Genomic DNA, 26,289 nt, shown 5'->3' with positions numbered 1-26,289 from the left:
TTACCACTCAGCTCTTCTGCTCTAGGCGAGCGCTCTACCACTTGAGACACAGTGCCTTTGTCATTTGATTGCATACATGTACTAACCCTTTCAAGGAACTCAAGGATTTGCTGGTTTGAAAAACTGAGAAGAACCTTTTGAGCATGGGGAAGAATAGTGCCTATAGTCAAAAGGTATTTGTTTACCCATCATCAGGGGTGAGGATTGTAGGCGTGTAGTCCCACTCCTCTTCCTCAGCAGCAATATAATGAACCCAAGTTTTAGGATGCTTCTTGGCAGCTGAACGAATTTGGAGGAAGGGGGAGTTGTCCCCGTAGGACACTGCCAGCTGACTGGGAATATCTGCTTCCCGTTCTTCTCACCTGAGTGCTACTGATTACAGCTTTCACGGCTACACTCTACTCAACCTGAGTAGTAAGTTGAACCTCTAAGGTTAGGGTGTGGGTGAGGGTTAGGGTTAGGGTGAGGGTTAGGGTTAGGGTGAGGGTTAGGGTGACGGTGAGGGTTAGGGTGAGCAAGATTCTGGAATTCTTCCTAAGAAGCCTTGAAAGGATTGAAACGCTCCTATGTTGCAATAACTCAGAACCTCATTCTGAGTGTTAGCGGCCGAGGTCATTCTGATGAACAAAACCGTGGACTAATTAGAGCCTGATATAGCTAGTGCCGTCCATAGTCCTGGATGGACAGTGGTCGCGTCCCAAAGACTTGCTCCCATGACCTACTTTCTCCAACAAGGTCCAATTCCTTTCACCACTCGATAATTCCACCGGTCCATGATGTGGTCAGAACCCTCATGATCCAATGACCTCTCAATTAGATCCACTAGCTGGGTACCAAGCCCTCAACACACATATATACATAAATGTATGTGTAAGTATATAACATAGACTTGTTATACATAAATACATACATGTATATGTATATTTGTTGAGTGAATAAACAAGGATGCAAGACTGCTGCTGAGGGCCATAAAGAGGCTGTCTGTAGACTATCTAACTGCAGAGTTTCAGGCCAAGAATGCTGTCTTTTTTTTACTCTTAATTGATTCAACACTTCACTCTTGGAACATTGGCTTTCTTTCCCAGACATTGTTTATAGCTTGGGGAAATGGTCGCCTCCATCAGTACAAACACCAGCTGTGATTTGCATCTTCTATTTGGCTTCTTGAATGCTGTTTGTGAAATTTTGAGTGAGTGTTATAGCCATTCTTAAAAAACTAACCTGGGAAATGATTTCTCCAGCAGATTCCATGGAGAGCCTCTCTCGCATGCCCTCCTCCCTCAGGCCATCCCCTGCCAGCTCTCTTCATACTGTCCATGCTGCCAGCTCTTCTTTGCCAAGAAGTAACCCAAACACCAATACCATGACCACTGAGGAAACCAGAAGTGAGTCAGAGTTTCTCTTCCTTCCTGATTATCTGGTCCTGTCCAACTGTGAGACTGGAAGACTGCACCATACCAGGTACGCTTACACATGGGACTGTCTGAGCTGGGCCTTCTGCCATACTCTCCTCTGTTCTCAGAGCCTGAACTGCCTCCTCCTACACAATTTGCTTCTGAGATGTGCTCAGTGCACCTGACAAAATCAGCAGGTTTAGTGGGACTGTTTTCTGGTGGGTGTGTCTGCTGTCACCTCTCTTCGTACCACTGATCACTATCAACCACTATGAAAGATGAAGCAGTATCCTAAACAAAATGAGTCATGTACTTTGGCATTGTGGCTTTCATTTGTAGCCTTGCATTTTCATATGCATCTGAAGCTTCTAAAGAATTTTTTAAAAAAATCAACAAACTTTTTCCTGTACCAAGGGTTGTAGAAGGAATATGACTCTACAAGTAGAAAAAAAAAAAGTGGTACTGAAGGAATGGGAATGAGGCCCACATGGATGTTTTCATGAGTAGATGGGTACATAGTCAGATTTACATGCTTTTCTTCCCTCAGTCTTCCCACCAGATGTGATAGCTGGTCAAATTCAGATCGCTCATTGGAGCAGACTTCATTTGACGACGTTTTTGTTGATGGCCTGCAGTCACTACCCTCCAGTAGCTTGGTGCACCCCTCACGCCAGGGGAATGGATCTCAGGAGATGGCGTCCATGAGGTTCCAGCCTTCTGTGATCTGGAATAGAGAAATCAACTGTCCACCTAGGGATCACTTGTCTTCTTTACCACTGTTGGAAACAGCCTTAAATCCCACTGCTTGTGTGGATAAAAAACAAGCTATTTTGCCCCTTGGAGCAAAAGAACTAGACATTATGTCCAACAGTCCACCTCCCCGTCCCCCTAAGCCAAGTTATCTCTCTGAACGGCGCCAAGAAGAGCAGGTCCTGTGGCATGGGTGTGGCAAGAAGCCAGAATGCAGTGTGGTGCCCAGAAGAATCTCTATCTCTGGATTAGACCACATGAGAACCTGGAAAGGTACGTGTCAAGTGTTATAATTCAGATACAGAGAGAAACCTGGGCAAGGACTACCAGCTTAACTTGGAAGAGTTTGGCTTTTTTTCCTGCTTGTACAGGGGTTTGAACTCAAAGCTTTACACTTGCTCAGCAATTCAGCTCAAGGACAGCAATCTACCACTTGAGCCACAGCACCACTTCTGGTTTTCTGGTGGTTTATTGGAGATAAGAGTCTCACAGATTTTCCCGCCCAGGCTGGCTTTGAATGGGGAGTCTCAGATCTCAGCCTCCTGAGTAGCTAGGATTACAGGCATGAGCCACCAGCACCAGGCTTCCGCCTTCTTTTTCATGGATGGCACTCTGCTGTTTGAGCCAGGCCTCTAACACTTTGCTTTGGAGATGTGGTCTCAGGCTTTTTTGCCCAGGCTGGCCCCAACTTTTGATCCTCTGTATCTCAGCAACCTGAATAGTGAGGATTACAGTTGCCAGTGACCAACACCCAGCTCACTTATTTATTTCTTTGATTTATTTTATGAGTTTTGTAGGTTTCCTTATATAGATCTGGTAGTATTTTGTTATATTTATACCAAATAAACACATTTCATTTTTGAGGTGTGTTGTTATAGATAGTACTGTTTCTAATTTCAAATTTCATGGGTCCTTGTTGGCATATAGGAAAGTGAGTGAATTTTATATAACTTTATACTCTAAAACCTTGCAATAATGTATTATTCCAGGAATATTTTTTATTCCAAGAAATTTTTATTCTTTCACATTTTATATGATAATGATGTCATTCTTCCTTTGTTTCTTCCTAATGTGTATACTTTTAGTTACCTTTGTTTGTCATGTTGCATTAACTAGTACTTCCAGTGCAGTGTTAAAGATTAGTGGGACAAGGGATGTCCTTGCTTTGCTCTTTTTTATTTTTTATCTTTTTGGGTCTGGTCATGGGGCCTGAACTCTGGGCCTGGGCACTGTCCCTAAGCTTCTTTGGCTCAAGGCTAGAGCTCTATCAACATAAGCCACAGCACCACTTCCAGCTTTTTCTGTTTATGTGGTACTGAGGAATTGAAGTGAGGGCTTCATGCATGCTAGGCAAACACTCTACTACTAAACCACATTCCCAGCCCTTGTTTCCTTTTCTTATATTCTCTTTGTCTGGCTTTGGTATTATTAGGTAGTATCGTTTGGCATTATTAGGTAGTATTCAGGATACCCTCTGGACACTTCTTTGAATTTAACAACTTTTGTAAATTTTGGGTTTCATTTTCACACCCATCTTACACATTTCTAGTCATATATTAATCCAACTATCCTGTCTATGGCTATGCCTGAGTAGCTGACTATGACTACAGAAAATCATGGTCACTGATTCATGATCATAGATCTCAGTTGGGCCCTCAATGCGGCCACTTGATGTTGTTGATTCTCTGTCTACCTTGTTCTCCTGCTCACTGCAAAGAATATTTCAAACCTCTCCTCTCAACACCCTCCTCTACTTCCACCATGTCTAAACTCAGAAGAGTTATGTAATAAATACAACAAGCATTTGTTAATTACCTGCTCATACTTGCTATCTCTTCGCTATTCATAGAGAGAAGATAGAGATTTCTATCTTCTTCAAAATCTGGACTGATTTGCTATGTGTTTGGGGAATGAGTTCTGACTGCTCAGCTAGACTCAATATCAAGCCAAGTGTATTGAAATTGTGTGTTAATGTTTCTCTCCATCTCTGGAGCTGAGCACAGACCTTGGAGAGTATAGGGTCTTGGACCCTAGTTTCTGTTGATAATGTCCTGCAGTTCTCATCACTCCAGCTTGTTTCTTGCAGCTGACATAGAAGGCCAATCCTTAAAACACCGAGACAAGCGGCTAAGTTTAAACCTGGTAAGTTTGGTATTCAGGTTCCTTTAAGATTAAGTTTAACCAAAAATAGCCTGCATTGTATCTGTTCCCTTAAAATCCTTTGAAATTCAGTACTTGGAATCTCTAAGGATTCATCTATTTTCCCCTTAGGACTTCAGTTGGTTGGAGAATTACTGGACTTAGTGTTCCATAAGGACCCTAAACATTTTAGTAATCTACACATTGGCTGGGCGCCAGTGGCTCACGCCTGTAATCCTAGCTACCCAGGAGACTGAGATCTGAGGATCATGGTTCAAATCCAGCCCGGGCAGGAAAGTCCATGAGACTCTTATCTCCAATAAACCACTAAAAAAGTGGAAGTGGCGCTGTGGCTCAAGCGGTAGAGCGCTTGCCTTGAGCTGAAGAGCTGAGGGGCAGCACCCAGGTCCAGAGTTCAAGCCCCACGACCAACCAAAAAAAAAAAAAAGTAATCTACACATTGGTCTACTTGAGATAACAGACTTAAGCACCATATTATACTCAAAACATTTGCATGATAAGTTAAAAACCTTCAGTCTTCCAGCATCAAATCTAGGGGGGTTATCTTTTATTCTCACACATTGGATCTATGTGCAGAACTTTGGCTAGAGGCTTGTCTAAATTTCTTGAAGATATTCATAATTGTTGAGCAATCTGGAATTAAAACTATATGCACAACCTTTGTGGCCATTGGTAGCAGTTTCCATCATGGGTCTATAGTTCCTAATCTATTACTGTTCTCTCTTGCAGCCATGCAAATTTTCTCCAGTGTGCCCTGCAACTTCAGCCAGTGCTGAAGACGGCTATGTGCCCATGAGCCCCAAGTTCACTGCCTCTGGTCTTGGAACCCATTGCAGCCAGGATGACTACATCCCAATGAGCTCAGGAAGCATCTCAAGCCTACTGCCTGAGTTACCTGCAAACTTGGAACCTCCTCCAGTGAACAGAGATCTCAAACCTCAAAGGAAAGGTAAGCACTTGGTCAGACCTGCTATGTCAGGGAGGAGAGCAAAAATACTTGAGGAGGAAGCACTAGAAGACTATCCAAAGAGCTACAAAGTACAAGAAAGAAATGGCCGAGATAAAATGGGAAGGACTGGGCACCTTACTGACCCAAACTGTAATGATAGAAGGACTTAGGGAAATTATAGAAATTGTGGCCCTAAATATGAAGCCTACAAATTCACACCACAGAACTCATCTTTGGCTGTTTCCAATGATGAAGATAGGTGATGATGAATTAGAATGAAAGTCATGCAGCATTTCCTCATTTAACCAATACTTGTAACCACAGTACCAGCCTTCTTGCAGCCAAGAATGACCTTCAATACCAATTTCTTAATATATTACATCATCAAGTTCAGTGTATCACCTATTTCTCTGTGCATACTCCTCAGCAAACCTGAATGCAGATGGTAGAAGACTTAAGAAATGAGCATTCTAACTCCTGTGCACACAGGACATCTTTAGCTTCTGTGTTACCACTTCCAGGCAGCCTCTTTGTTCTGCTACACTTCACAGACAGACATAGTGGTGAAAGTGGGAAAGAGAAAAGACAAGTCAAAGGGACTTCTTAACTTGATTCTTCTTTCATAATCTGTATGATCTGTTCCCAAGGCTGCTAAGGCCCCTACTAATGCCTGGTTCATCCCAATCATACCCCCTTGAGTTTGAATCAGACCGTATTTGCCTGTTTGCCGAGCTTTTTTTTTTTTTTTGGTCGGTCGTGGGCTTGAACTCTGGGCCTGAGCTACAGCGCCACTTCCGGTTTTCTGGTGGTTTATTGGAGATAGGAGTCTCATGGTCTCTCCTGCCTGGGCTGGCTTTGAATGGGGATCCTCAGATCTCAGCCTCCTGAGTAGCTAGGATTACAGGCGTGAGCCACCAGCGCCCGGCTCGAGCACTATTTTTGTATGTAGTGCTGTGCTAAGCACTTCCTGGTTCGCAAACATGAGGAAGAAAGGAGAAGTATTCAGTCTGAGGGGAAGGAAAATATATAAAAAACACCTGGAAGAAAAAGAATTATGAAGTCAGTACTAAATAGAAGTACAGACTCTGTCTTAGAGGTACAGAGGAAATAACTATCAATTCTGATGAGAAACAATTTCACAGGGGCCTATAACTTTTAAGTGCCTATTATTTTTTACTCAATTAATTTTGTATAGAAATACCATTCAGTGGAACTTTCTGTGGTGATATAAATGTAACTATTGAACATGTAAAGTGTGGCTAATGTGACTGAGGAACTGCAGTTTATTTTTATTTAATTTCAATGCATTTGGTCATACTGTGATTATAAATAGCCATATATGTCTATTGATCACTGGCAGAGAGAAGTTGTTTGGTTGACTTAGGGCTGGATGTTCAGCAGGTAGGTACAAAAGTGGAATCTTGTGTGAGAAGGAATGAGTTCTGGGATGAGAGTGCTCATTGTGCTGCCAGGAGACACCTCCCAGGAACCAGGTAACTGATGTGCTCTTTCCAGCCTAGCCATTTGCCCAGACCCAAGGCACCTGAGAAAATAGTTGGACAATGGGAAGGTCACGGTCACAGGCTCACGTGACCCAGAGAAGAATTAAGTAGTCTCTGTCCATTACAGTACAGTGGGGGAAGTAGAGAGCAAAGCAGTCAGATACCACTGAGGGCAAATACCAAGCCCTTCTCTAGATTCAGAGGCTACTTCAGTGAACACACCAAAAAGAGGAACCCATGAAATGCATGACCTAGGGTCTAATCCTGTCTGGAACTCAAAGAAGGGCTCTCTAAGCAGGAGAAATTCAGCTGACTTGTGAAGATGAAGAACCAGGGACATAGGGAAGAATTTTTTTTTTGGGGTCCGGTCATGGGGCCCGAACTCTGGGCCTGGGCACTGTCCCTCAGCTCTTCAGCTCAAGGCTAGCGCTCTACCACTTGAGCCACAGCGCCACTTCCGGCTTGTTTCTTTTTGCTTATGTGGTGCTGAGGAATCGAACCCAGGGCCTCAGGCATGCAAGGCAAGCACTCTACCACTGAGCCACCTTCCCAGCCCCAGGAAGAATATTTTAGGCAAAAGAATCTGCAAGCAGATGATGTTCTGGAGGTGGTAGGAGTAGAACCTGGAGATTCTCTCTGCCTCTTAGACACATGGAGTGTCTGCAATGCATTCATATTCCACGTGTGCAGAGATTTTTCTTGGTCGTTTCATAGTATGTCTGAAACACCTAGAATCAGGCCTAACCAACATGAGGTCTCAAAAATGTGTGTTGACTAATGAATGGCCTTAGTTTGTCTTACCTCCAGCAGGTAATGTGACCATTTGCTTGATAGTTGTTTGCAAGTGGAATGTTGCGGTTTATTATAGTCTTCAGGTTGTGATCTTGAATCCTTGAAAATGAACTGCATTATCTCATAGCACGGCCACCTCCCCTGGACCTGAGAAACCTCTCCACCATCCGGGAACATGCATCGCTAGCCAGGACCTGCACTGTGCCTTGGTAAGTGTCTGATTGTCACCTCCAGCCTTTGGTAGGCCTCTTGTGGTTGCAACCCCCAAAGAAGGGGCTGGGTTTATTATCCACAGCCACAAGTGGTTTTGTAGCACAAAGGATGGAATATGACTGGGTTTCCTGAGATTCAAGAGCCAGGAGCCAGGAACTGGAGCACAAATCATCTTCTCTCTCATTCTCTCATCTCCTCTTGTTCCTTTGCATCTTCTAAATCATCTGTCTTTGCAAAACTCTTTTTTTCTTGTGGTTAAAGATAGCTGTCCTATAGATCCTGAGCTGATTTACAAGCTTAAATTTCAGTGCCAACAAACATGGGCTCTTTTTCAATCCAAACTCAGATTTCCTGAGAAGAAAGAAATGTAGAATTCTGTCACAGTGAACAGTCATGACACAGGGGCAGGGCCAGGACTAATAGCTGACCACCAGAAGTCCAACTTTATGAGTGTGGCATAAAATAGCTCTCAGAGATGGTGGGATATTTCATGAGTTGGGTAGAGAGACCCAAAAATCTATCTGCACTCACTCATCTTACCATTTAGAAATTTCATTTGCAGAGTCCTGAGGCTAGCCCAGTAGTTTCCTGGTTCACAGCAAATATCACAAAGCATGATGACTTTGTAAAGCAGAATTCTGAAACGAGTAGTATTTCCAGGGAAAACTTCAGAGATATACAGACTGTGTTTCTCTCTTCAAGAGTATGATAGAAATTGCTCCACAGTCTTATTCTTGTCCTTTCAGAATGGTGACCGTACCTTCTTGCTTTTCCTGGTTACTCTAGAAACTAACAGACTCCAAAGAAGTGGGGCTTTTTCCTAAATAAGTGGGGTTATTTTGTGGGTTTCTTTTCTGTTTTGTTTTTGTTAACTGGTTTGTTTCTAGAAAGCTCATATGCTGTATCAGATTGGGGGCCTAGGAAAAAGACATTGTGAGCCATTTGCCCCAGAATGGAACAGAGCTGTTGGAAAGTCTCTGCTTCTTCAGAAATTGCTTGGGCCGGAAGGAAGTTGTGTCTGGAAGAGGAGGGCTCAAACCCCATGGGGCCATGTCAGTTCCTGGCTGCCTTTCAGAACAGCTGTAAGACATTGCCTTGACCTCATCTATATTTTTTGTTCTTAGCAATCGAACCAGCTTTCTCTCTCCAGAAAGAAACAATATTAATTCTGCAAGATTTTTTGCCAATTCTGTTACCAGAGAAGAGGAAGAAAGCTACATCCAAATGGTAATCCTATATTTTTCATGTTCTTTTTCTTCTCCCAGTCTATAGTCTTGTGAGTTCATTATAAAGAAAACACATCCCTCAGAAATCTCTGTGCAACCTTAAAACACTCACTTGATTATAAAACCAGGTCACATCTTTTCTAGATTACAAGTGAATCAATTTGAAGCTATTTTTCTTTCCTGCAATATTCAGATCCTCATGCCATTTTGAGGCCACAATATTTCAGGAGAACCCAGGGCTGAGGCCCATGTTATGACAAAATGAAAATGTCAGCAATTCTTTTCACCGAGGCTGTGGTGTCCTGTTTGTCCCCGATAGATTTGTAATTTCCCGGATGTCCAGAGTCTAGGTTGTGAAAAAGCACATATTAGAGGCTCACTTTTATAAGAGCACCTGACTCCCAACCTTCCTGGTGTGTCATAATCTCTGAAGACTACTGTTATAGTGTGAGTCCATAGACCTAGATGGATAGAGACATAGACATCCCCATCCTTTGGTTAGCCATTCAGAGTTGAAGAGTGTTAATAGCTACTTTCTGCCATGTTGGCCCTTCTGTTCTCTTCATCTTGTATGCTATTAAGATAATACGTTTTAAAAAATACTGTTAGAAGTAATTTTTGCTGAACACTGTAGCTAGAACTGGGCCCATACTCAATTTAGAAATATAAAGAGAGGTTAAGAAGCAGAGAGAACAATTAAGGAGGGTGGTATTCTGATGAAAACACAATATATGCATGTGTGAAATACCATGGAGAAACTTCTTGGCACAATTAATATACACTAACACAATCAATAAATGCAGGAAAGGAAAATAGGTCCATTGAGGGTGAATATGGTTGAAATACTTTATATGCTTATGTGAACATAGAATAATGAAACCTGTTGAAATTGTTTGAAGAAGGAGCCAGAGGATAAGAGCAATAGAAGAGATGGCATTAGTGGAGTACATTGTATGGATATGTGGCAATATCACCATGAACTTCCACTTATCAACGAATGAGTGCTAATAAAATCTTGCTTAAGAAAATAAAATAAAAAGCAGGAAATACAGCATTAGATTCTATAGATAACTTGAGTGTGAACCTGAAATTTTGAAAAGAGATCTTAGGACAATATTCAAGGCATTGTTACTATCTGCTCTAGAGAAGACAATCTTCTCCTATACAACAGAATAAGAGGCAATTGAAAATCCAAAAATAATGCTTTCCCAGAAAGCGATAATTAAATGCTTCATTTTGCCTTTTTATTTATAATAATCATGCTGTAAGTGCACTTAACCATATGCAGATGGAAAATGACTCATATACAAATCTTACACTTAGTAATGGCCCTTGGGAAACTTCTAGAAGAAAACACTTCTATAAAGGATACCGAACAGCTGTGCTTTGTCTCCAGAGAACAGAGAGGGGAAGTAAACCTAAAATATAATGGAAGCAAGTGCAGAGTCATTCCAGACACCAGCAGTTTACTTCTGATCTTTGAGGTTGTGAGAAAGAGCAGAGGTTTCATTGACAATACAGTCAAGGATTAATTGCTTACCTAAGTTTGTAGTCAGTGGCCAATGATTGTTTGCATTCCTAAGTAATACAACATAGTAGTTGAAGAGCTAAGAGCACCTGTTCAAAGTAGCTGTGAAGAAACTGCCTTGTACAATTGTTCGTATAGTTGTTTAGGCTGTCTTAGTGCATTCAACTGTGTTTGCTTAGCTTTAGAAACAGGAAAGTTGCTAATTACTTTGATTTACCTTATTTCTTTTATACCACATGATAGCACAATATGGTAGTCAGAAAATCATATGATTCCATTTTGATTTTGTGCACAATTGTATATGTTAATTTGTGCTCTTTGAGGAAAAGTTTTGATCTAGTTATTATAAATTAAAGCTAGAGTTTGAAATATAACTTCTGTTTTATTGATCTACAAGTTCTTTTATAGTTCTTTTAAATGTTTATGAAATTATAGAAAATTTTAACAATAAACCTAATTTTAATGTGTTTTTTTCTACTCTATCAGTTTTTCAAACTTGTGATTTCAACAGTTTTGTAAGGCTTTTATAGTACAATTCTAGAGTCTTAAACCTCCCATTAAATTTTATCATAGTATAATACCTTTTTAAAGTTTTTAAACAGAATAAAATGGATTCTCTTGGTGTTCAATTCTAATTTGAATACATATACAAACATACAAATTTGAGTACCTAATGCCACATTTTATTCTGCTGAACAGTTTCACCTCTCCCAAATCCTCTCATGCTTCCTCTTTCTAGCTCCACCCTCTATGCACCACTAGTCCTTGGTAACCACTCATCTGTTCTTCATCACTATAGTTTTGCCTTTTTGATAATGCAACATAGACTTAAACAGTACATTTGTGGCTGGATTATTTCACTCAGAATAATGGCTAACATTCGTCCAAATTACCACATATGTCAACAGTTTCTTCTGTTTTATTGCTGACTAGTATTTCATTGTATGGATGTGCCACATTCTATTTATCTACCCATTGAAAGACTTTTGGATTCCTTCAAAGTTAGAGGCCATTAAAACCATTATAAATATTTTTTTCTATTACTTCAGAAATATATTTTATTATATTATACCTAACATAATATTTATTATTTTAACTATTTTAGGTGTACAATTCAGTGGCATTAAATACATTCACAATGTTGTATAGCTATCACCATGGTCCATCTGAATAACTTTTTTGGGGGGGGGTCCAGTCATGGGGCCTGAACTCTGGGCCTGATTGCTGTCCCTCAGCTCTTCAGCTCAAGACTAGCACTCTACCACTTGAGCCACAGCACCACTTCCGGCTTTTTTCTTTTTGCTTATGTGGTGCTGAGGAATCGAACCCAGGGCCTCGAGCATACAAGGCAAGCGCTCTACCACTGAGCCACCTTCCCAGCCCACTGAATAACTTTTTTTAATCTCAAATAGATATTCCCCTTCCCTCAAACCTCTGATCTTTATTCTACTTTCTGTCTCTGTGAATTTGCCTATTCTAGGTCCTCTATAAAAGTGGAAGGAATTATATATTTGTCCTTTTATATCAGCATTCTTTCATTTAATGTAGTGTTTTTAATTTGCCCATATTATAGCATATATATGAATTTTATTCCTTAAATCTAAGTCATATTTAATTATGTGAATACATCACACTCATGTATCCATACGATAATGGACATTTGGGTTTGATACTATAAATATAGAGATACAAGTGTACGTTTGAGTTCCTGCTTTCTATCTTTTGGATATATATCTAGAAGTGAAATTGCTGGAGCATATGGACATTCCATGTTTAAACTTTTGAAAGAATCACAGTGGCTATACCATTTTACATTCTGTCAGCAGTATACAAGGGTTCTGATAGATTCAAATCCTATATCTTCACCATTTATTCCATCCACATTGCATAATAGGCATGATAATCAATATGCAGTAGCAATGTAATTGTGGTTATCATTCACCTTTCCATAATGACTAGTGATGTTATGCACCTTTTCAAATGCTTGTTGGCCATTTATCTTTTTAGATAGTTACTTTATATTTTGATTGAGTTGTTTTTTTTTGTTGTTCTTATTCAGTTGTAGGAAATTCTTCTATATTATGAATATTAATCCCTTTTTGTATGTACGCCACATAAAGATTTTCCATTCTGTGGATCTTTTCAACTCTGGAATTGTGATACTTTCGGCATTTCTCTTTTCACTCAAGATTGCTTTAACTATCTGGGGTTTCTTTGAAGAATGATATTGAGGTTTTGATGGCAATTGCATTGATTTTATAGATTGATTTCAGTAGGATAGCCACGTTTACAATATGAAATTTCCCAATTTGTAAGCATGGGAGTCTTTCCTAGTGTTTTCATCCATTTCCTTCTTTAAGGTTTTATAATTTATTGCAGAAATTTCTTGGCACCTTGTTTAAGTTTATTCCTAAGTATATTTTGAGGCTAAATGGGATTGCTTTCCATTTCTATTTCTCTACCTGTTCATTGTTGGTATACAGAAAATTACTGATTTTTTTTTAATCATTCTATGTTGTGAAAGGTATTCATCAGATCTTTAGTGGAATCTTTAGTGTATTTTGCCTTTAGGGTCATATTATCTGCAGATAGGAATAACTGTACTTCTTTCTTCACTATTTGGATCCCTTGTATTTCTTTCTCTTACTTTATTCCTCTGGCTAGGGATCCAGTACTATATTTAATAAGAATGAACACATGGTCTCATTGCTTACTTTAGAGGAAATGATTTTAGTTTTTCATCATTTAGTATGTATACTAACTATAGGTTTGTCACATAAAGCCTTTGTTATGTTCAGTTAATTTCCTTCTGTTCCTGGTTTCTTCTGAGATTTTTATTATACAAGAATGATTAATTTTGTCAAAAGCTTTTTCAAGATCAACCAAAATGATGATAGATTTTCATCTTTTATTCTGTTTCTATGCTGTATTATATATCGACTTCCATATGTTGGACAACCTTGCATACCTGGAATGAAAGCAACTTGATCATAGTGTGTGACTTTTTTTAAATAAATATTTTATTGTGAAAATACTGTACAGAGGGGTTACAATTACATGGGCAAGGTAATGAGTGCATTTCTTATCAAGCATTGTTGCCTCCTCCTTTGTTTCCACTTCCCATCCCTTCCCATCTCCCTCCCCCCCCCCTCCCCTCACTCTCCCAACCCCCCTCCCGCGCCAAAGATGTATAGTTCATTTTTGACGTAACGTCTTATACATCTCATTGGTGCAATGGGTCCACCTATATCCCTATTTAAGCAATTTGCTTTTTCCCTTCCCCTCCACAAATTATACCAACATCAAACACAGTGAAAACAGGGGTTATACCGTGGGGGAGGGACATACAAAGCAACAAAGAAATATTTTATAAATATGTTAGACACAATAGCAAGAAAGAAAAAAACATTTGAGTCCTTAACTTGGGCTTCATTTCGCTTAACATCAACTTATCTGACCATTTCTGCTTGTCTCAGACATATACTAGTTATTGCAAATAAGGGAAACCATGAGACCTACGTTTCTTTGGGCCTGGCTTACTTCACTTAATATAATTTTTTCCAAGTCTTTTCATTTCCTAACAAATGGGGCAATGTCATTCTTTCTGATGGAGGCATAGAATTCCATTGTGTATATATACCACATTCATCTACTGAGGGGCATCTGGGTTTGTTCCATATCTTAGCTATGGTAAATAATAATAAACATAGTTGTGCTGGTAGCTTTAGTGTGGTCTTGTTTGTGAACATTTGGGTAAATGCCCAAAAGTGGGATTGCTAGGTCATAGGGGAGCTCTATGTGGAGTCTTTGGAGGAACCTCCATACTACTTTCCAAAGTGGTTGAACAAGTTTACACTGCCACCAACAATGCAGTAAGGTTCCCTTCTGTCCACATCCCCTCCAGCATCTGTTGTTATTAGAGTTCTTGATTATAGCCATTCTAACTGGGGTGAGGTGGTATCTCAATGTTGTTTTGATTTGCATTTCTTTTATGGCTAGAGAGGTTGAGCATTTCTTCATGTGGCTATTGGCCATCCTTCTTTCCTCTTCAGAGAAGTTTCTCTTTAAGTCTGTAGTCCACTTATTTATCAGGCAGTTGTTTCTTTGAAGATTTGTTGGGTTTTTGATGTGCTGTTGAATTTGGTTTGCAAATATTTTATTGAAAATTTTTGCATCTGTATTTACCAAAGAAATAGCTCTAAATTCTTCTTTTTCTTTTTTGTTTATGTCTGGTTTTAGAATGAGTTAATACTGGCTTCATGGAACAAGTATAGTAGTATCCCTTTAATTCTATCTAATGGAAAAGTTTGAGGAGTATTGTTGTTATTTCTTCTCTAATGGTTTGATAGAATTCAATAATGACTGTACCCTGGTTTTCCTTTGTTAAGAGATTGTTGCGTGTGTTTTGGCAATTTTTGTAATTGAAGTGATGTTGTCATGCTAATAAGGTAGATTAAGCCACACTTTTAACCTTGTTTGCTTTGGTTTTTGGACTGTGATCTTCCTACATGAATTTCTCTATGTTAGTGGGGAAGACAGGCACATACTACTGCACTTAGCTATTATGCTTCTCCTATAGTTGGGATAGCAGGCATGCAGCCATTATGCCCAGATTGGCCTCCAGTAATGCAGAATATGGAAGATGAATTCAATAAAGATATAGGAATCATTTTAAAATATCAAAAAAAGAAATAAAATTAAGATTCTGAAAACGAAAGACCCACTAAGTCACATAAAAGATTTAAAGATTAAAGCCTTACCACTTACTGGATAAAGTGGAAGACAGGGCTTGAAGACAAGGCAAATGATTTAGACATTCTGAAAATAATAGATAAAAACACAAGAAACCATGCAGAACATATAAGGCTTCTGAGTCTCCATGAAAGACCAAACTTAGGAGTCATGTACGTAGAAGATGTAGATACTTAAAGGCAAATAAATCATATTCAGTAAAATAATAGCAGTTATTTCCCACATCTTGAAAAAGAAACAGTCACACTGGAACAGGAGGCTTTTGGAACACCAAGCAGACAAAAGCAGAAGCTGGGAAGGTGGCTCAGTGGTAGAGCGCTTGCCTTGCATGCATGAGGCCCTGGGTTCGATTCCTCAGCACCACATAAGCAAAAAGAAAAAAGCCAGAAGTGGCACTGTGGCTCAAGCAGTAGAGCTGAAGAGCTGAGGGACAGCGCCCAGGCCCAGAGTTCAGGCTAGGACTCTACCACTTGAGCCACAGCACCACTTCTGGTTTTCTGGTGGCTTATTGGAAATAAGAGTCTCAAAGAGCCGGGCGCCGGTGGCTCACACCTGTAATCTTAGCTACTCAGGAGGCTGAGATCTGAGGATCACGGTTCAAAGCCAGCCCAGGCAAGGAAAGTCCGTGAGACTCTTGTCTCCAATAAACCACTAGAAAACCAGAAGTGGCACTGTGGCTCAAGCGGTGGAGTGCTCACCTTGAGCTGAAGAGCTGAGGGACAGCGCCCAGGCCCAGAGTTCAAGCCCCACGACCGACCTAAAAAAAGAACTTTCCTGCCTGGGCTGGCTTTGAACCGTGATCCTCAGATCTCAGCCTCCTGAGTAGCTAGGATTACAGGCATGAGCCACTGGCGCCCAGCTAACATCCATTTTTTTAATTTACTATCTTCAAGTAGTTGTACAAAGGAGTTTCCATTCAACAAAGCAGTTTCCATTCAACGAAACAGTCTATGAATATAATGCTTCTTGATCAATGTCACCTTTTTCAATGTTCTTAACCATCCCTCCCAATCCACTTCTTCCCTCACTCTGAATTTGTGACTGCATTCCCACCCCTTTCTACTCTATTCTGGTTGCTAAGGTCCTGGAGTTTTATTCAGAAAGTTCCTAACCATGACAATAAGTTCTAGCTTTTTTCTATTTTTTTTTTTAGTCAGTCGTGGGGCTTGAAATCTAGGCCTGAGCTCTTCAGCTCAAGGCTAGCGCTCTACCACGTGAACCACAGCGCCACTTCTGGCTTTTTCTGTTTATGTGGTGCTGAGGAATCAAACCCAGAGCCTCATACATGCAAGGCTAGCACTCTACCACTGAGCCACCTTCCCAGCCCTTTTTCTCTATTCTTTCATTTAGTTGTTTCAAGGTTTCAGATCATATATTAAGGTCTTTGATCCACTTTGAATTGATATTACAATTTATATGTACAAGTTGACAGACATGGATCCATTTTTAGATTTCTGCATATGGAAATCTGGTTCTTTTCAGCACCATTTATTAAAGAGTTTTTTCTCAAAATACATTTTGAGTCCGTAGTCAAAAACCAGATGGCAGTAAGTATATGGAATCATTTGTGGATCTTCTAGTCTGTTCCATTGGTCTTCAGGTATGGTTTTTATTTGGGGGGAGGTATTTTTTGTTTTGTCAGTCGTGGGGTTTAAACTCTGAGCCTGAGTGCTCAGCTCTTCAGCTCAAGGCTACCACTCTACCACTTGAGCCACAGTGCCACTTCCAGCTTTTTGCTGCTTGTGTTGTGCTGAGGAATTGAACCCAGGGCCTCATGCATGTGAGGCAAGCACTCTACCACTGAGCCACCTTCCCAGCCCCTTCAGATATGTTCTTGTGCCAGTGCCAAGCTGTTTGCTAAGACTCTGTAGTATAGTTTGAAGTCTAAAATTGTGGTACCTCCAGCATTGCTTTCTTTGTTGAAAACTGCTTTGACTTATTTGGAGCCTTTTGTGTTTCCATATTAAGTTCTGGATTGTTTTTTTTCCCATTTCTGCAAAGAATGACATTGAAATTTTGATAGCTATTACATTGAATTTAGTGATGGCCTTTGGAAGTCCGGCTATTTTCTTTCTCTATTCTGCCAATCTATGAACATGGAATTTCTTTGCACCTCCTGGTATCTACTTCAATTTATTTCTTCAGAGTTTTATAGTTTCTATTGCAGAGGCCCTTCGCCAACTTGTTTAGGTTTATTCCTAGATATTTTTTAGGTTATTAGGAATAAACTCGTTCTCCTAATTTTCTTCTCTATGTTCTTATTGTTATTACACATAAATACTACATATTTTGTGTTTATTTTATGTCCTGATACTTTGTTGAAGGTATTTATCAGCTCCAGGAATTTGAGTGTGGAGCATTTAGAATCTATTAGATATAGGATCAAACCATCTACAAATGGGGAAATTTTGACTTTTTCCTTATTCCTTTTATATTTTTCTGTCGCTTTATTGCTCTGACTAGGATTCAAATAGTATATTGAATAGGAGTGGTGAGAGTGGGCATCTTTGTCTTGTTCCCAATTTTTAAGGAAATGGCTTCAGATTTTCATCATTTAGTATAATGTTTGTTATAGGCTTGTCATATATAGTCTTTCATATGTTGGACTATCTGTTCCTAGCTACTCCAAAGCTTTTCTATCATAAACGGATGTTGTATTTTGTCCAAGGCTTTTTTTCTGCATCTATTGGGATGCTTTTTGATTCTTACTTTAAATCTGTTAATGTACTGTATTATGTTTTTTCATTTGTATGTATTGAAGCATCCTTGCATCTTGACATGAAAGAAGATGTTGATCTATAAGGTCTCCTTTGTTTTGTGTCCCTGTCCATTTATGGGACTAAATATTGGCTTCAAAGAATGAGTGTGGTATTGATCACTCCATTTCAGTTTCATGAAAAAAAATTGATCAGCATTGGTATTAAAAAGCTACATAAATTTGAGCTGTAAACCCATAGGGTCCTGGACTTTTCATTGATGAGAGATCCTTTACTGTTGTTTTAGTCTCATTGCTTTTTAAAATATTTTTATTGAGATTAAGTGATTATATAATCATTGCTTTTTAATAGATCTGTTTAGTTTATACCACTTAGTTCAATTTTAGTAGTTTGAAGTTACCAATTTTTACTCAATTTTCCAGTTTGTTTCAGTAAAACTTTTCTAAATATTCCCTCATAATGTTCTAGATTTCACTAGTATTTATTATAATATCCCCCTTTTAATCTCTCTCACTTCATTTATTTGTGTGGTTTCTCCTTTTAATCATATTGGCTAAGGGTTTATCAATTTTGTTTATCTTTTCAAAGAACATTTTTTTGTTTTGTTAATTCCTTGTATAGCCTTTTAAAAATCTCTACTTCATTGATTTCTGTCCTGATCTTTATTACTTCTTTCCATCTACTGTTTTGGATTCAGCTTCTTTTTGTTTTTCTAAGAGCTTCAAGAACACTATTAGGATATTAATTTGAAATATGTTGTTGATATAGGTTCTCATAGCTATAAACTTTAAACTGACTTTGCTGTGTTCCAAAGGTTCTGGTGGGTTGTGTTTTCATTTTCATTGGATTCAAGGAAGTTTTGGATTTCCCCTCTTGTCTTTGATAATCCACTCAATATTAAGCAGTGTTTTGTCCATTCACAATGAGTATGAATATTTTCTTCAGTTTTAAAATTTTTTACTGATAAGGTCTAACTTTATTCTGTTAGGGTCTGACAAGTTACAAGGGTTAACTTTTTAAAAAATATTTACTGATACTGACTTTATGGCCTTGAATACGGTCTGTTTTTAAGAATGTTCCACGGGTTCCCAATGCAGAATATGACTTCTGCAACTGCTGTGTGAAATGTTCTAGAGGTGTGTGTTGGGTTCAATTGATCCATGGTTTCATTTAAATCTGAAGTTTCTTTATTGAGTTTTTCCTAGAAAAGCTATATGTAGGTTAGAGTGGGATATTAACCATTTCTATCCAGCATTATAGTTGAAGTCTCATCCAATGACATATGTCAAATTAAAGAACTAAGGGAAATAATGATTACAACGTAAGGAAGAAGACAAACCACAATTATTCATAAATGAGGTGATCGCTGCCCAAAAAATTTAAATGAGCTATTAGAAATATTACAATTAATCAAAGGAATTATTGAGATTGATGGATATAAAATCAATTCACAAAATCAGTTGAATGTCTATACAGTGGTAAGAAATCAAAAGTAGAATTTAAAGAAAATAGACCCTCTATAATAAAAAAACAAAGTAATAAAACATCATCAAAAACACTATAGAGAAAATATTGACTATAGAAAAAAACTTGAAGGGCTCTAAATAAATGAAATAGATTATATTCCTAAAGTGAGAAACTAAACTATTAGACATTTTCTTATGAAAGACCTAAGGGTGATTATTGAGAAACTTTGAGGCTGATTTGAATATTTGTTAAGGTCAAAGGGCCAAGAATAACCAAGACATTCTGGAAGAACAAGGAGGGTGAAATTTTTGTTATTAACACTTGCAACAGTCAACACAGTCTTGCTACAAAAATAGACCTATATACCAATAGGATAGAAGGGAAAGCCCATAAACAGATTCCAGACCATAATATAACTTGCTTGATGTATAAATGCAGAAAGGCTCTATTACTAAGAAAAGAGCAATTCTACACAAGAAGTAACAAGTGGGAGAACAATGAAGCAGGTATTGATCAAGATGCATTGTGCTTATAAACTGACAGCTAAATTGGAAACCCTTACAACAACTTAAAGATAAAAAAATGTATAATTTAGAAATAAATAAGCTGGGGGAAAAGGCAGAGGCTGGAGAATGTTGAGTTCCAGCCCAGCCTGAACTAGAGTGAGGCCCTGTGTAAAAGAAAAATAATTAGGGGGGGGGAAGATTGGGGGGGCAAGGGGAGGCTGGGAAGGGATGTGAAGGGTAAACAAAGGAGGAGGCTGCAATGCTTGATAAGAAATGTACTCATTATCTTGCCCATGTAATTGTAACCCCTCTGTACAGTGTGTTCACAAAAAATAAAAATTATAAAAAAAGAAAAATAATTAGAAAAGGAACAAAGTGTATGTATCTTTGCCAATATATATTAGAATTAGCTCAGGTGAGACTGTTACATAAACATGAAGGTTAAAATTTAATCATTTTAGGAAATAGTATGGAGAAATAAACCATAATCTAAGCTTAGACAAAGATTTTTCTTAAGAAAAGTCATGTGCAAAACACACAGGGAAAGACATATTAGAAGCCTGAACTTCTTTTTGTTAAAAAGAAATACCATTTTAAAAGACAAGCCACAAACTGAAATGGCCATCTGCATCTTGTATAACCAAAACATACTTAGTTAGTCCCTAAAATATATGAGGAAGTATTCAAGATAAATAAGAAAAAAATACACTTCATTACCAAAATGAAGCCACAATGTAAACAGACAGAAAAACAATAAATGGGCCTTCAACACCTGAAAACATGTCCAAGGTGGCTAATTGAGGAAATAAAAAAAATCAAACCCCGTTAAGATACCACTTTACCAAACATCACCAGCTGGAAAAAGGGTTTAAAGGTCTGACAATACCAGTTGTTAACCAGGATGCAGAGCAGTAAGGAGCATTTGGAATTCCTTTTCTAGAACTTTGATAAATGTAGTGATTGTTTCAAGAGTTAATCGTTAAAAGTACCATGGGCCTGTCAAATCCATAAATTCTTTCATAAGAGAATTTTGGTAAACCCTGTCTTGTCATAGTATGGTTTCATAGTGAATGCTAAACTGGCTTTATTGTCTTTGAAATGTATCTCATTCAGATGTGTGGGCAGGTCTTCTCAGGTCTCTTATGATCTGATGATGGCAGCTACTTGGATGACGCCAAATATGCCCTTCTTTCCCAGGGACAACCTGGCTAGGCATCATTAACTGGAGTCCTATGATATTGATTCCTAGGAGGAGCACAGAATGGTCAACTCCCTGAGCAGTGGTGCTCTTGCATGGACAAAGAAATTCAGCCTAGATTATTTGGCCCTGGACTTTAATTCAGCATCGCCAGCTCCTGTGCAACAGGTAGGAAGGATCTTGTGTCTGAGAATTCCCAGGTGATCACACATCTGCTTGTGTATTTCTTATTACCAAACCATGTATCTCTTTAGGAAGTCTTAAAAATACAGATATGTGTAATGAAAGAAATGTTTAAAATCAACCTTAATCCTACCTTCTAGAGAAAATGAAATCCTGGATATTTCCTTCTGGCATATATTGTTTGGATAAATGTATATAAAGAGATGTTATATTCGTGCTGTTCAAATTTTTGAGCATAAAAGTAATAGAAAAAATCCTTAGGCAGCGATGAGAATAGAGCAGAAGGCTGTTTAGCTACATATAAAACCTTAGTCTGGCTATACTTTAGGGAATTATAAAAAGGAGACCTAAGTAGAAGCAAAACTTCTTAGCAGGTTACTCAGTTTTAGCTCCACTAGATAATATTCTAATCTGAAAAGTGGGGATCAGAAATAATAGCACCTACATTAAGAGCTGTTCTGAGTATCACCGACATTGTACCAATAAAGATGATCTGAGCCAGTAATATCTCTGTTTTTACAGAGTAAGTTGTGGAATGAATGAATGGTACATCAGCACAGGATGCTTATGATCCACACTGTGTCTAAACATGTATTGTTTGGTGGAAAAAGGCAATCTGCTGGACAGAATATATAGCATGGCTCCATTTGTGTGTTTTGTCCCCAAAACCTGAACTGTTCTCAAGAAAATCTGGACAACAGGCGCTGGTGGCTCACGCCTGTAATCCTAGCTACTCAGGAGGCTGAGATCTGAGGATCGTGGTTCAAAGCCAGCCCGGGCAGGAAAGTCCATGAGACTCTTATCTCCAATAAACCACTAGAAAGCCGGAAGTGGTGCTGTGGCTCAAGTGGTAGAGCGCTAGCCTTGAGCTGAAGAGCGCAGGGACAGCGCCCAAGCCCAGAGTTCAAGTCCCACGACTGACAAAAAAAAAAGAAAAAAGAAAAAAAGAAAAGAAAGAAAAGCTGGACAAAAGGATGGGAGCAACAAAAACAAAAGCCACATCAGTCTGTTTGAATTTAGAGCAAACAGCCTGTGTATCTCAGCTGCTCCTAACAACAAAGGCTCTTTTAGTTTATAGTTCATGAGGAAGACTACTTCAGAGTAGGCCTTTGTGTTCCAGATCATCTTTGATTCAGGGTTCATGGAAGAGGAAAAGGAGACCGAATACCAGGAAGTATCTTTTCTCCTTAGAATTGCCACGTGTGACTTCAACTCACATTCTTTTGGTCAAACCAAGTCAGAAGGCTACAGAATACTTACACACACACACACACACACACACACACACACACGTGTGTTTCTATAGAGAGGAAGGGAAATTATTTAATGACAATATAATCTACCAAAGAAGGGTAGGTATTTTCCTGAATTATTAAGTTAAGATTTAATGGAAACCTTTTGATTCTTCCCCTCAGAAACTTCTTTCAGAAGAGCAAAGAGTAGACTATGTCCAGGTGGATGAGCAGAAGACACAGGCTCTCCAGAGCACCAAGCAGGAGTGGACGGATGAAAGGCAATCCAAAGCGTGAGAAGTGTGGGCTTGAGTCAAGTGTGCAAGAGGGAAATGTGGGGCTCAGTTTGCTTTTTCTTTTCACTAAAAACACACCAATGGTTGTCACAGTTGAAAACAAATAATATGTAGTTGTGGTAGTCTTGGCAAAAATCCTTAGGAGAGAGAACCTGTTAAAGCATTGAATGAAGAAAACAACCAGTAGTTTCCTCCCAAAGGGAGATCTGAGGGAGTCCAGCCCCCAGATCCCTGTGCTGGAGCCCATAGCAGACATTTCACTTCTTCAGCCTCAGGGATGCTTGCCATTAGCTCCATAGTCATAAGAGGAAGAGATGGAAAATTCCACATTCACAAACTAAAATATATTTTTAAAATTTCATCCATTCAGGCAGGGCAGGAACAATTTTTTAAGCCTTGGGAGAACATTATTCTAAATATTCTGTTAAAAATATTTCAAACAGTATTTGGAGCAAAGATAGAACCAGTATTGCTACCAACAGTATGACATCATTAGCCTTCAATACCTGAAATTATGTCCTGTCTCCTGTGCTTTGATTGGAATCATAAATCATCCTGACAACAAGGCCCCTAGAGACCCTTATCACGCAGCCCTTGAAGACATAGTTGAGAAAATCAAGCATAGCAATGTTGGCAGAATCAATATTCCTTATCTAAAGACTTCATCAGGCCAATCATTTCTGTTCCTGAAGACATATACTTCAAGTGATGGGCAACAGGTTCCAGGCTTCATGATAAGCAGATCAGATCACACTGGTGGCTCTAAGGACATTGTGCTTAAGCTTGCTATTGCATTGCTGTTGGCTTTTTCCCAGCAGTCTTTTTCATTGATCAGCTCATCCCTTCCCCTAAAAAACTTCAGAATCTAGGCATTGAAGAGATTGTTGCTCCCACTCTGAAAAAAAAAGAAAGCTAAGAGGGAACAATGTAGCCCAAAAGTCATTCATACAGCTAAGACAGAGTTAAGCTTAGAGCTCTCCAGTCTGCCAACTTGCTCATTCCAGTATCTCACACTACCTCTGAGGATTGGTGGCGGGGAGGCGGGCGGGGGCAGGAATCCATCAGTAGGGTAAACCTTGGAGACACAGAAAATACCTACAGACACAATATGAGCCATCATCCCCTCTCCCTTTCACAGGGGCCTGAAAAGATGCTTTGACACTTGAAAGATATGTACCAATGAGGATCTCTGTGCAATGTCCAACTGGAATTCTAACATCGTCGGTACTCATAATTAGAAATACCTCCTTGTGGTCAGTCTAAGATCCATTGTAGACCACATTGTCTCCTATGCAATCAATTTACTTCCCTGCCTGTGAGCTAGATAATGCTGTTGGATAAATTGTTGCCAACTCCAGGAAGATATAAATTGTCCCTGGTTATCCTGTGAAGGGCCAAAGCTTTTAAGTGATAGAAATGACCAGAAAAAAGTAACAATGAGTTCCACTGTGAGGTTTCCTGGCCAGTTTTTCTCTTCTGGAGAAACAATCCAGTCTTGAGAGTATAAATTCCCTTGCTTTGCAATGGTGGGTTTCATGGGATCTATGAGATCCAGAATGAAGTTCTCAGTTGAACATAGAGTTTTATTCAAGACCTTTTTGTGATTCTTCTAAGCATCTATAACCAGATGACATATTTGAACAACTGAGAAATAAACCAATGCAGTGTCAAATGTATGAGAATAATCAAATAGGCAGCTCTCTGATAGTAGGTAGCTGGGGCAATTGTAGGCTTTGCCACAGAGTTGCAGGGTTTTAAACAGGCCCCAAAGGTAAGTAAATATCAAAATCCTAGAGTTTTGATCATTTACAAAGTTACTTTGATTTTCAACGCAGTTACACTGTTTTCCTCATGTGGCAAAGTTGGGAGAAATTTCTAAATGCTTTAAATTGAGGATAATTAGAGAGCCTAGACAGAGCAAGGAGACTTGCCAATTCTTGTATCCTATGTATCAGGACTCTATCACAGCACATAGGCAAGAAATTATAAGGAGCTCCATGTGACTGATGCAAAGTTACAAGATCTCAGGCAAGAAGCAAGAGCTACAGCCTGACAGCTCTCATAGGTAGTAGCTTCCCCGTGTGTGAGGCACTTGATTTTTGGATCCTTGATTACCTGGCAAAGTCTGATGCAGAAAAACTATGGGCCAAAGTGTCAAGAGCCACACCAGATTGAAGATGGAAAAGAAGCTGTCAGTAGTGAAATAGCACTCAACTAATGAGAGAGAGGGAGGCAAAAAAGGAGAAGTTTGTTTCCTTCAAAACATTGCAAAGAATGTAGTTAGGCCATGAAGCAATATACACATGAGTAGTATGGCATATTTGGATGTGATTAATTAAAAACAGGAATGTTCTAAATAGTCACTGTCTACATTAAACGTATGGAAAACAATAGGGATCAGCACAAAATAATTTTTTAAAGTTGGGATCACCCTTCAGTTACAAGATATGTGCAGTTATGTTCTGCTTTGATCAAACTCCTAAACAATGGCTATGCAAAAGTACAATGATTCAGTGAAATGAAATATGGGTAGTTTTTAAGCGGACAACAGCATACATGCTCCTGAGAAAAACACCATTAACTTAAAACAATGCCAGCTGAATCTTGTTTTCTGGTGGAGACAGTCTATATATGTAAGCCAGGACTGTGCTACGGACCACGGACCTGGTGTGTGTTGCAGAAATGAGAACAGAGACCATTATGAGTCATGCACATGGCATGTCTGTGCATAGTGCAGTGGATACCTTCCTGAAAGATTTGTGAATCAATACAACAGCAATGCAGCAATTAATCCCACATTGTTTCTTGTAGCTCCTTTTTTGTTCCATTTCTGGTGCAGGATGGAGAACAGAAGGGTCTCAGCCTGCAAGTTGGGAAGGCCAAAAACCCAGGAATTCTGAGAAGCTAAGCTTTCCTTGGGGAAGAAGGAGTCCTGAGGCCCAGCACACAGCCTAGCCATCAAGGCACAAAGCAACCACTTGGAGTCACTGTATGAGCCACTTCGTTGTAAAGCAAATGTCACCTGAATCATCGTGACCTACAGGTCTAAGTACAAACTGAAGGTTCTTCTCCAGCCTGTTTTCCTTCTCTTAATGGTCTTCTCAATTGCCATCCCTACATATCTGTACCTACAATCACACCAATTTTTCAAAATCACTTTGCTTCTTTCTGTTTTGTTTCTGGAATTAATAAAGGTCTTATAAGGGAAATCATGACTTAAGTTCTCTTCAATTTGTTTGAAGTGATGACATTTAATATAAATAAGGTGGACCAACTTTAGAAAGCTGCGCATTATAAATATAAATGAGGAGGACCATCTTTAGAAAGCTGAGCATTATAAATAGACTTTATTACTGTTTTCAAGTACAACAAATTTAACTGGACTCATGTGCAATGACCTACACAAGATTTGGCTGCAAACAGT

At 39.1% G+C, this 26,289-nt stretch overlaps 1 protein-coding gene across 3 annotated transcripts in view; it reads left to right on the top strand.

Annotated features, from left to right (window-relative positions):
• Gab3 (GRB2 associated binding protein 3) overlaps window positions 1-26,074 on the top strand; it is a 63,588-nt gene extending 37,514 nt beyond the window's left edge. The window contains exons 3-11 of one of the 3 annotated variants that reach the window (XM_042667560.1): window positions 1,245-1,461; window positions 1,942-2,417; window positions 4,231-4,286; window positions 5,034-5,253; window positions 7,675-7,756; window positions 8,885-8,987; window positions 21,206-21,322; window positions 22,753-22,862; window positions 25,705-26,074. In XM_042667560.1, coding sequence (XP_042523494.1) covers window positions 1,245-1,461; window positions 1,942-2,417; window positions 4,231-4,286; window positions 5,034-5,253; window positions 7,675-7,756; window positions 8,885-8,987; window positions 21,206-21,322; window positions 22,753-22,862; window positions 25,705-25,765 — 1,442 coding nt within the window. In that variant the 3' untranslated portion in view covers window positions 25,766-26,074. Of the gene's footprint in view, window positions 1-1,241; window positions 1,462-1,941; window positions 2,418-4,230; window positions 4,287-5,033; window positions 5,254-7,674; window positions 7,757-8,884; window positions 8,988-21,205; window positions 21,323-22,752; window positions 22,904-25,704 lie in introns of all 3 variants that reach the window. The other 2 variants (XM_042667559.1, XM_042667561.1) reach the window with 2 other exon arrangements.
• The last annotated feature ends 215 nt before the right edge of the window (window positions 26,075-26,289 follow it).

This window comes from Dipodomys spectabilis, unplaced genomic scaffold (assembly GCF_019054845.1).
Source record: "Dipodomys spectabilis isolate Male_0828 unplaced genomic scaffold, ASM1905484v1 ptg000411l, whole genome shotgun sequence".
In the NCBI taxonomy this organism is placed as follows: Eukaryota; Metazoa; Chordata; class Mammalia; order Rodentia; family Heteromyidae; genus Dipodomys; species Dipodomys spectabilis.
The sequence above is the reverse complement of the archived record's forward strand: the minus strand, read 5'-3'. Positions and strand labels throughout refer to the sequence as shown.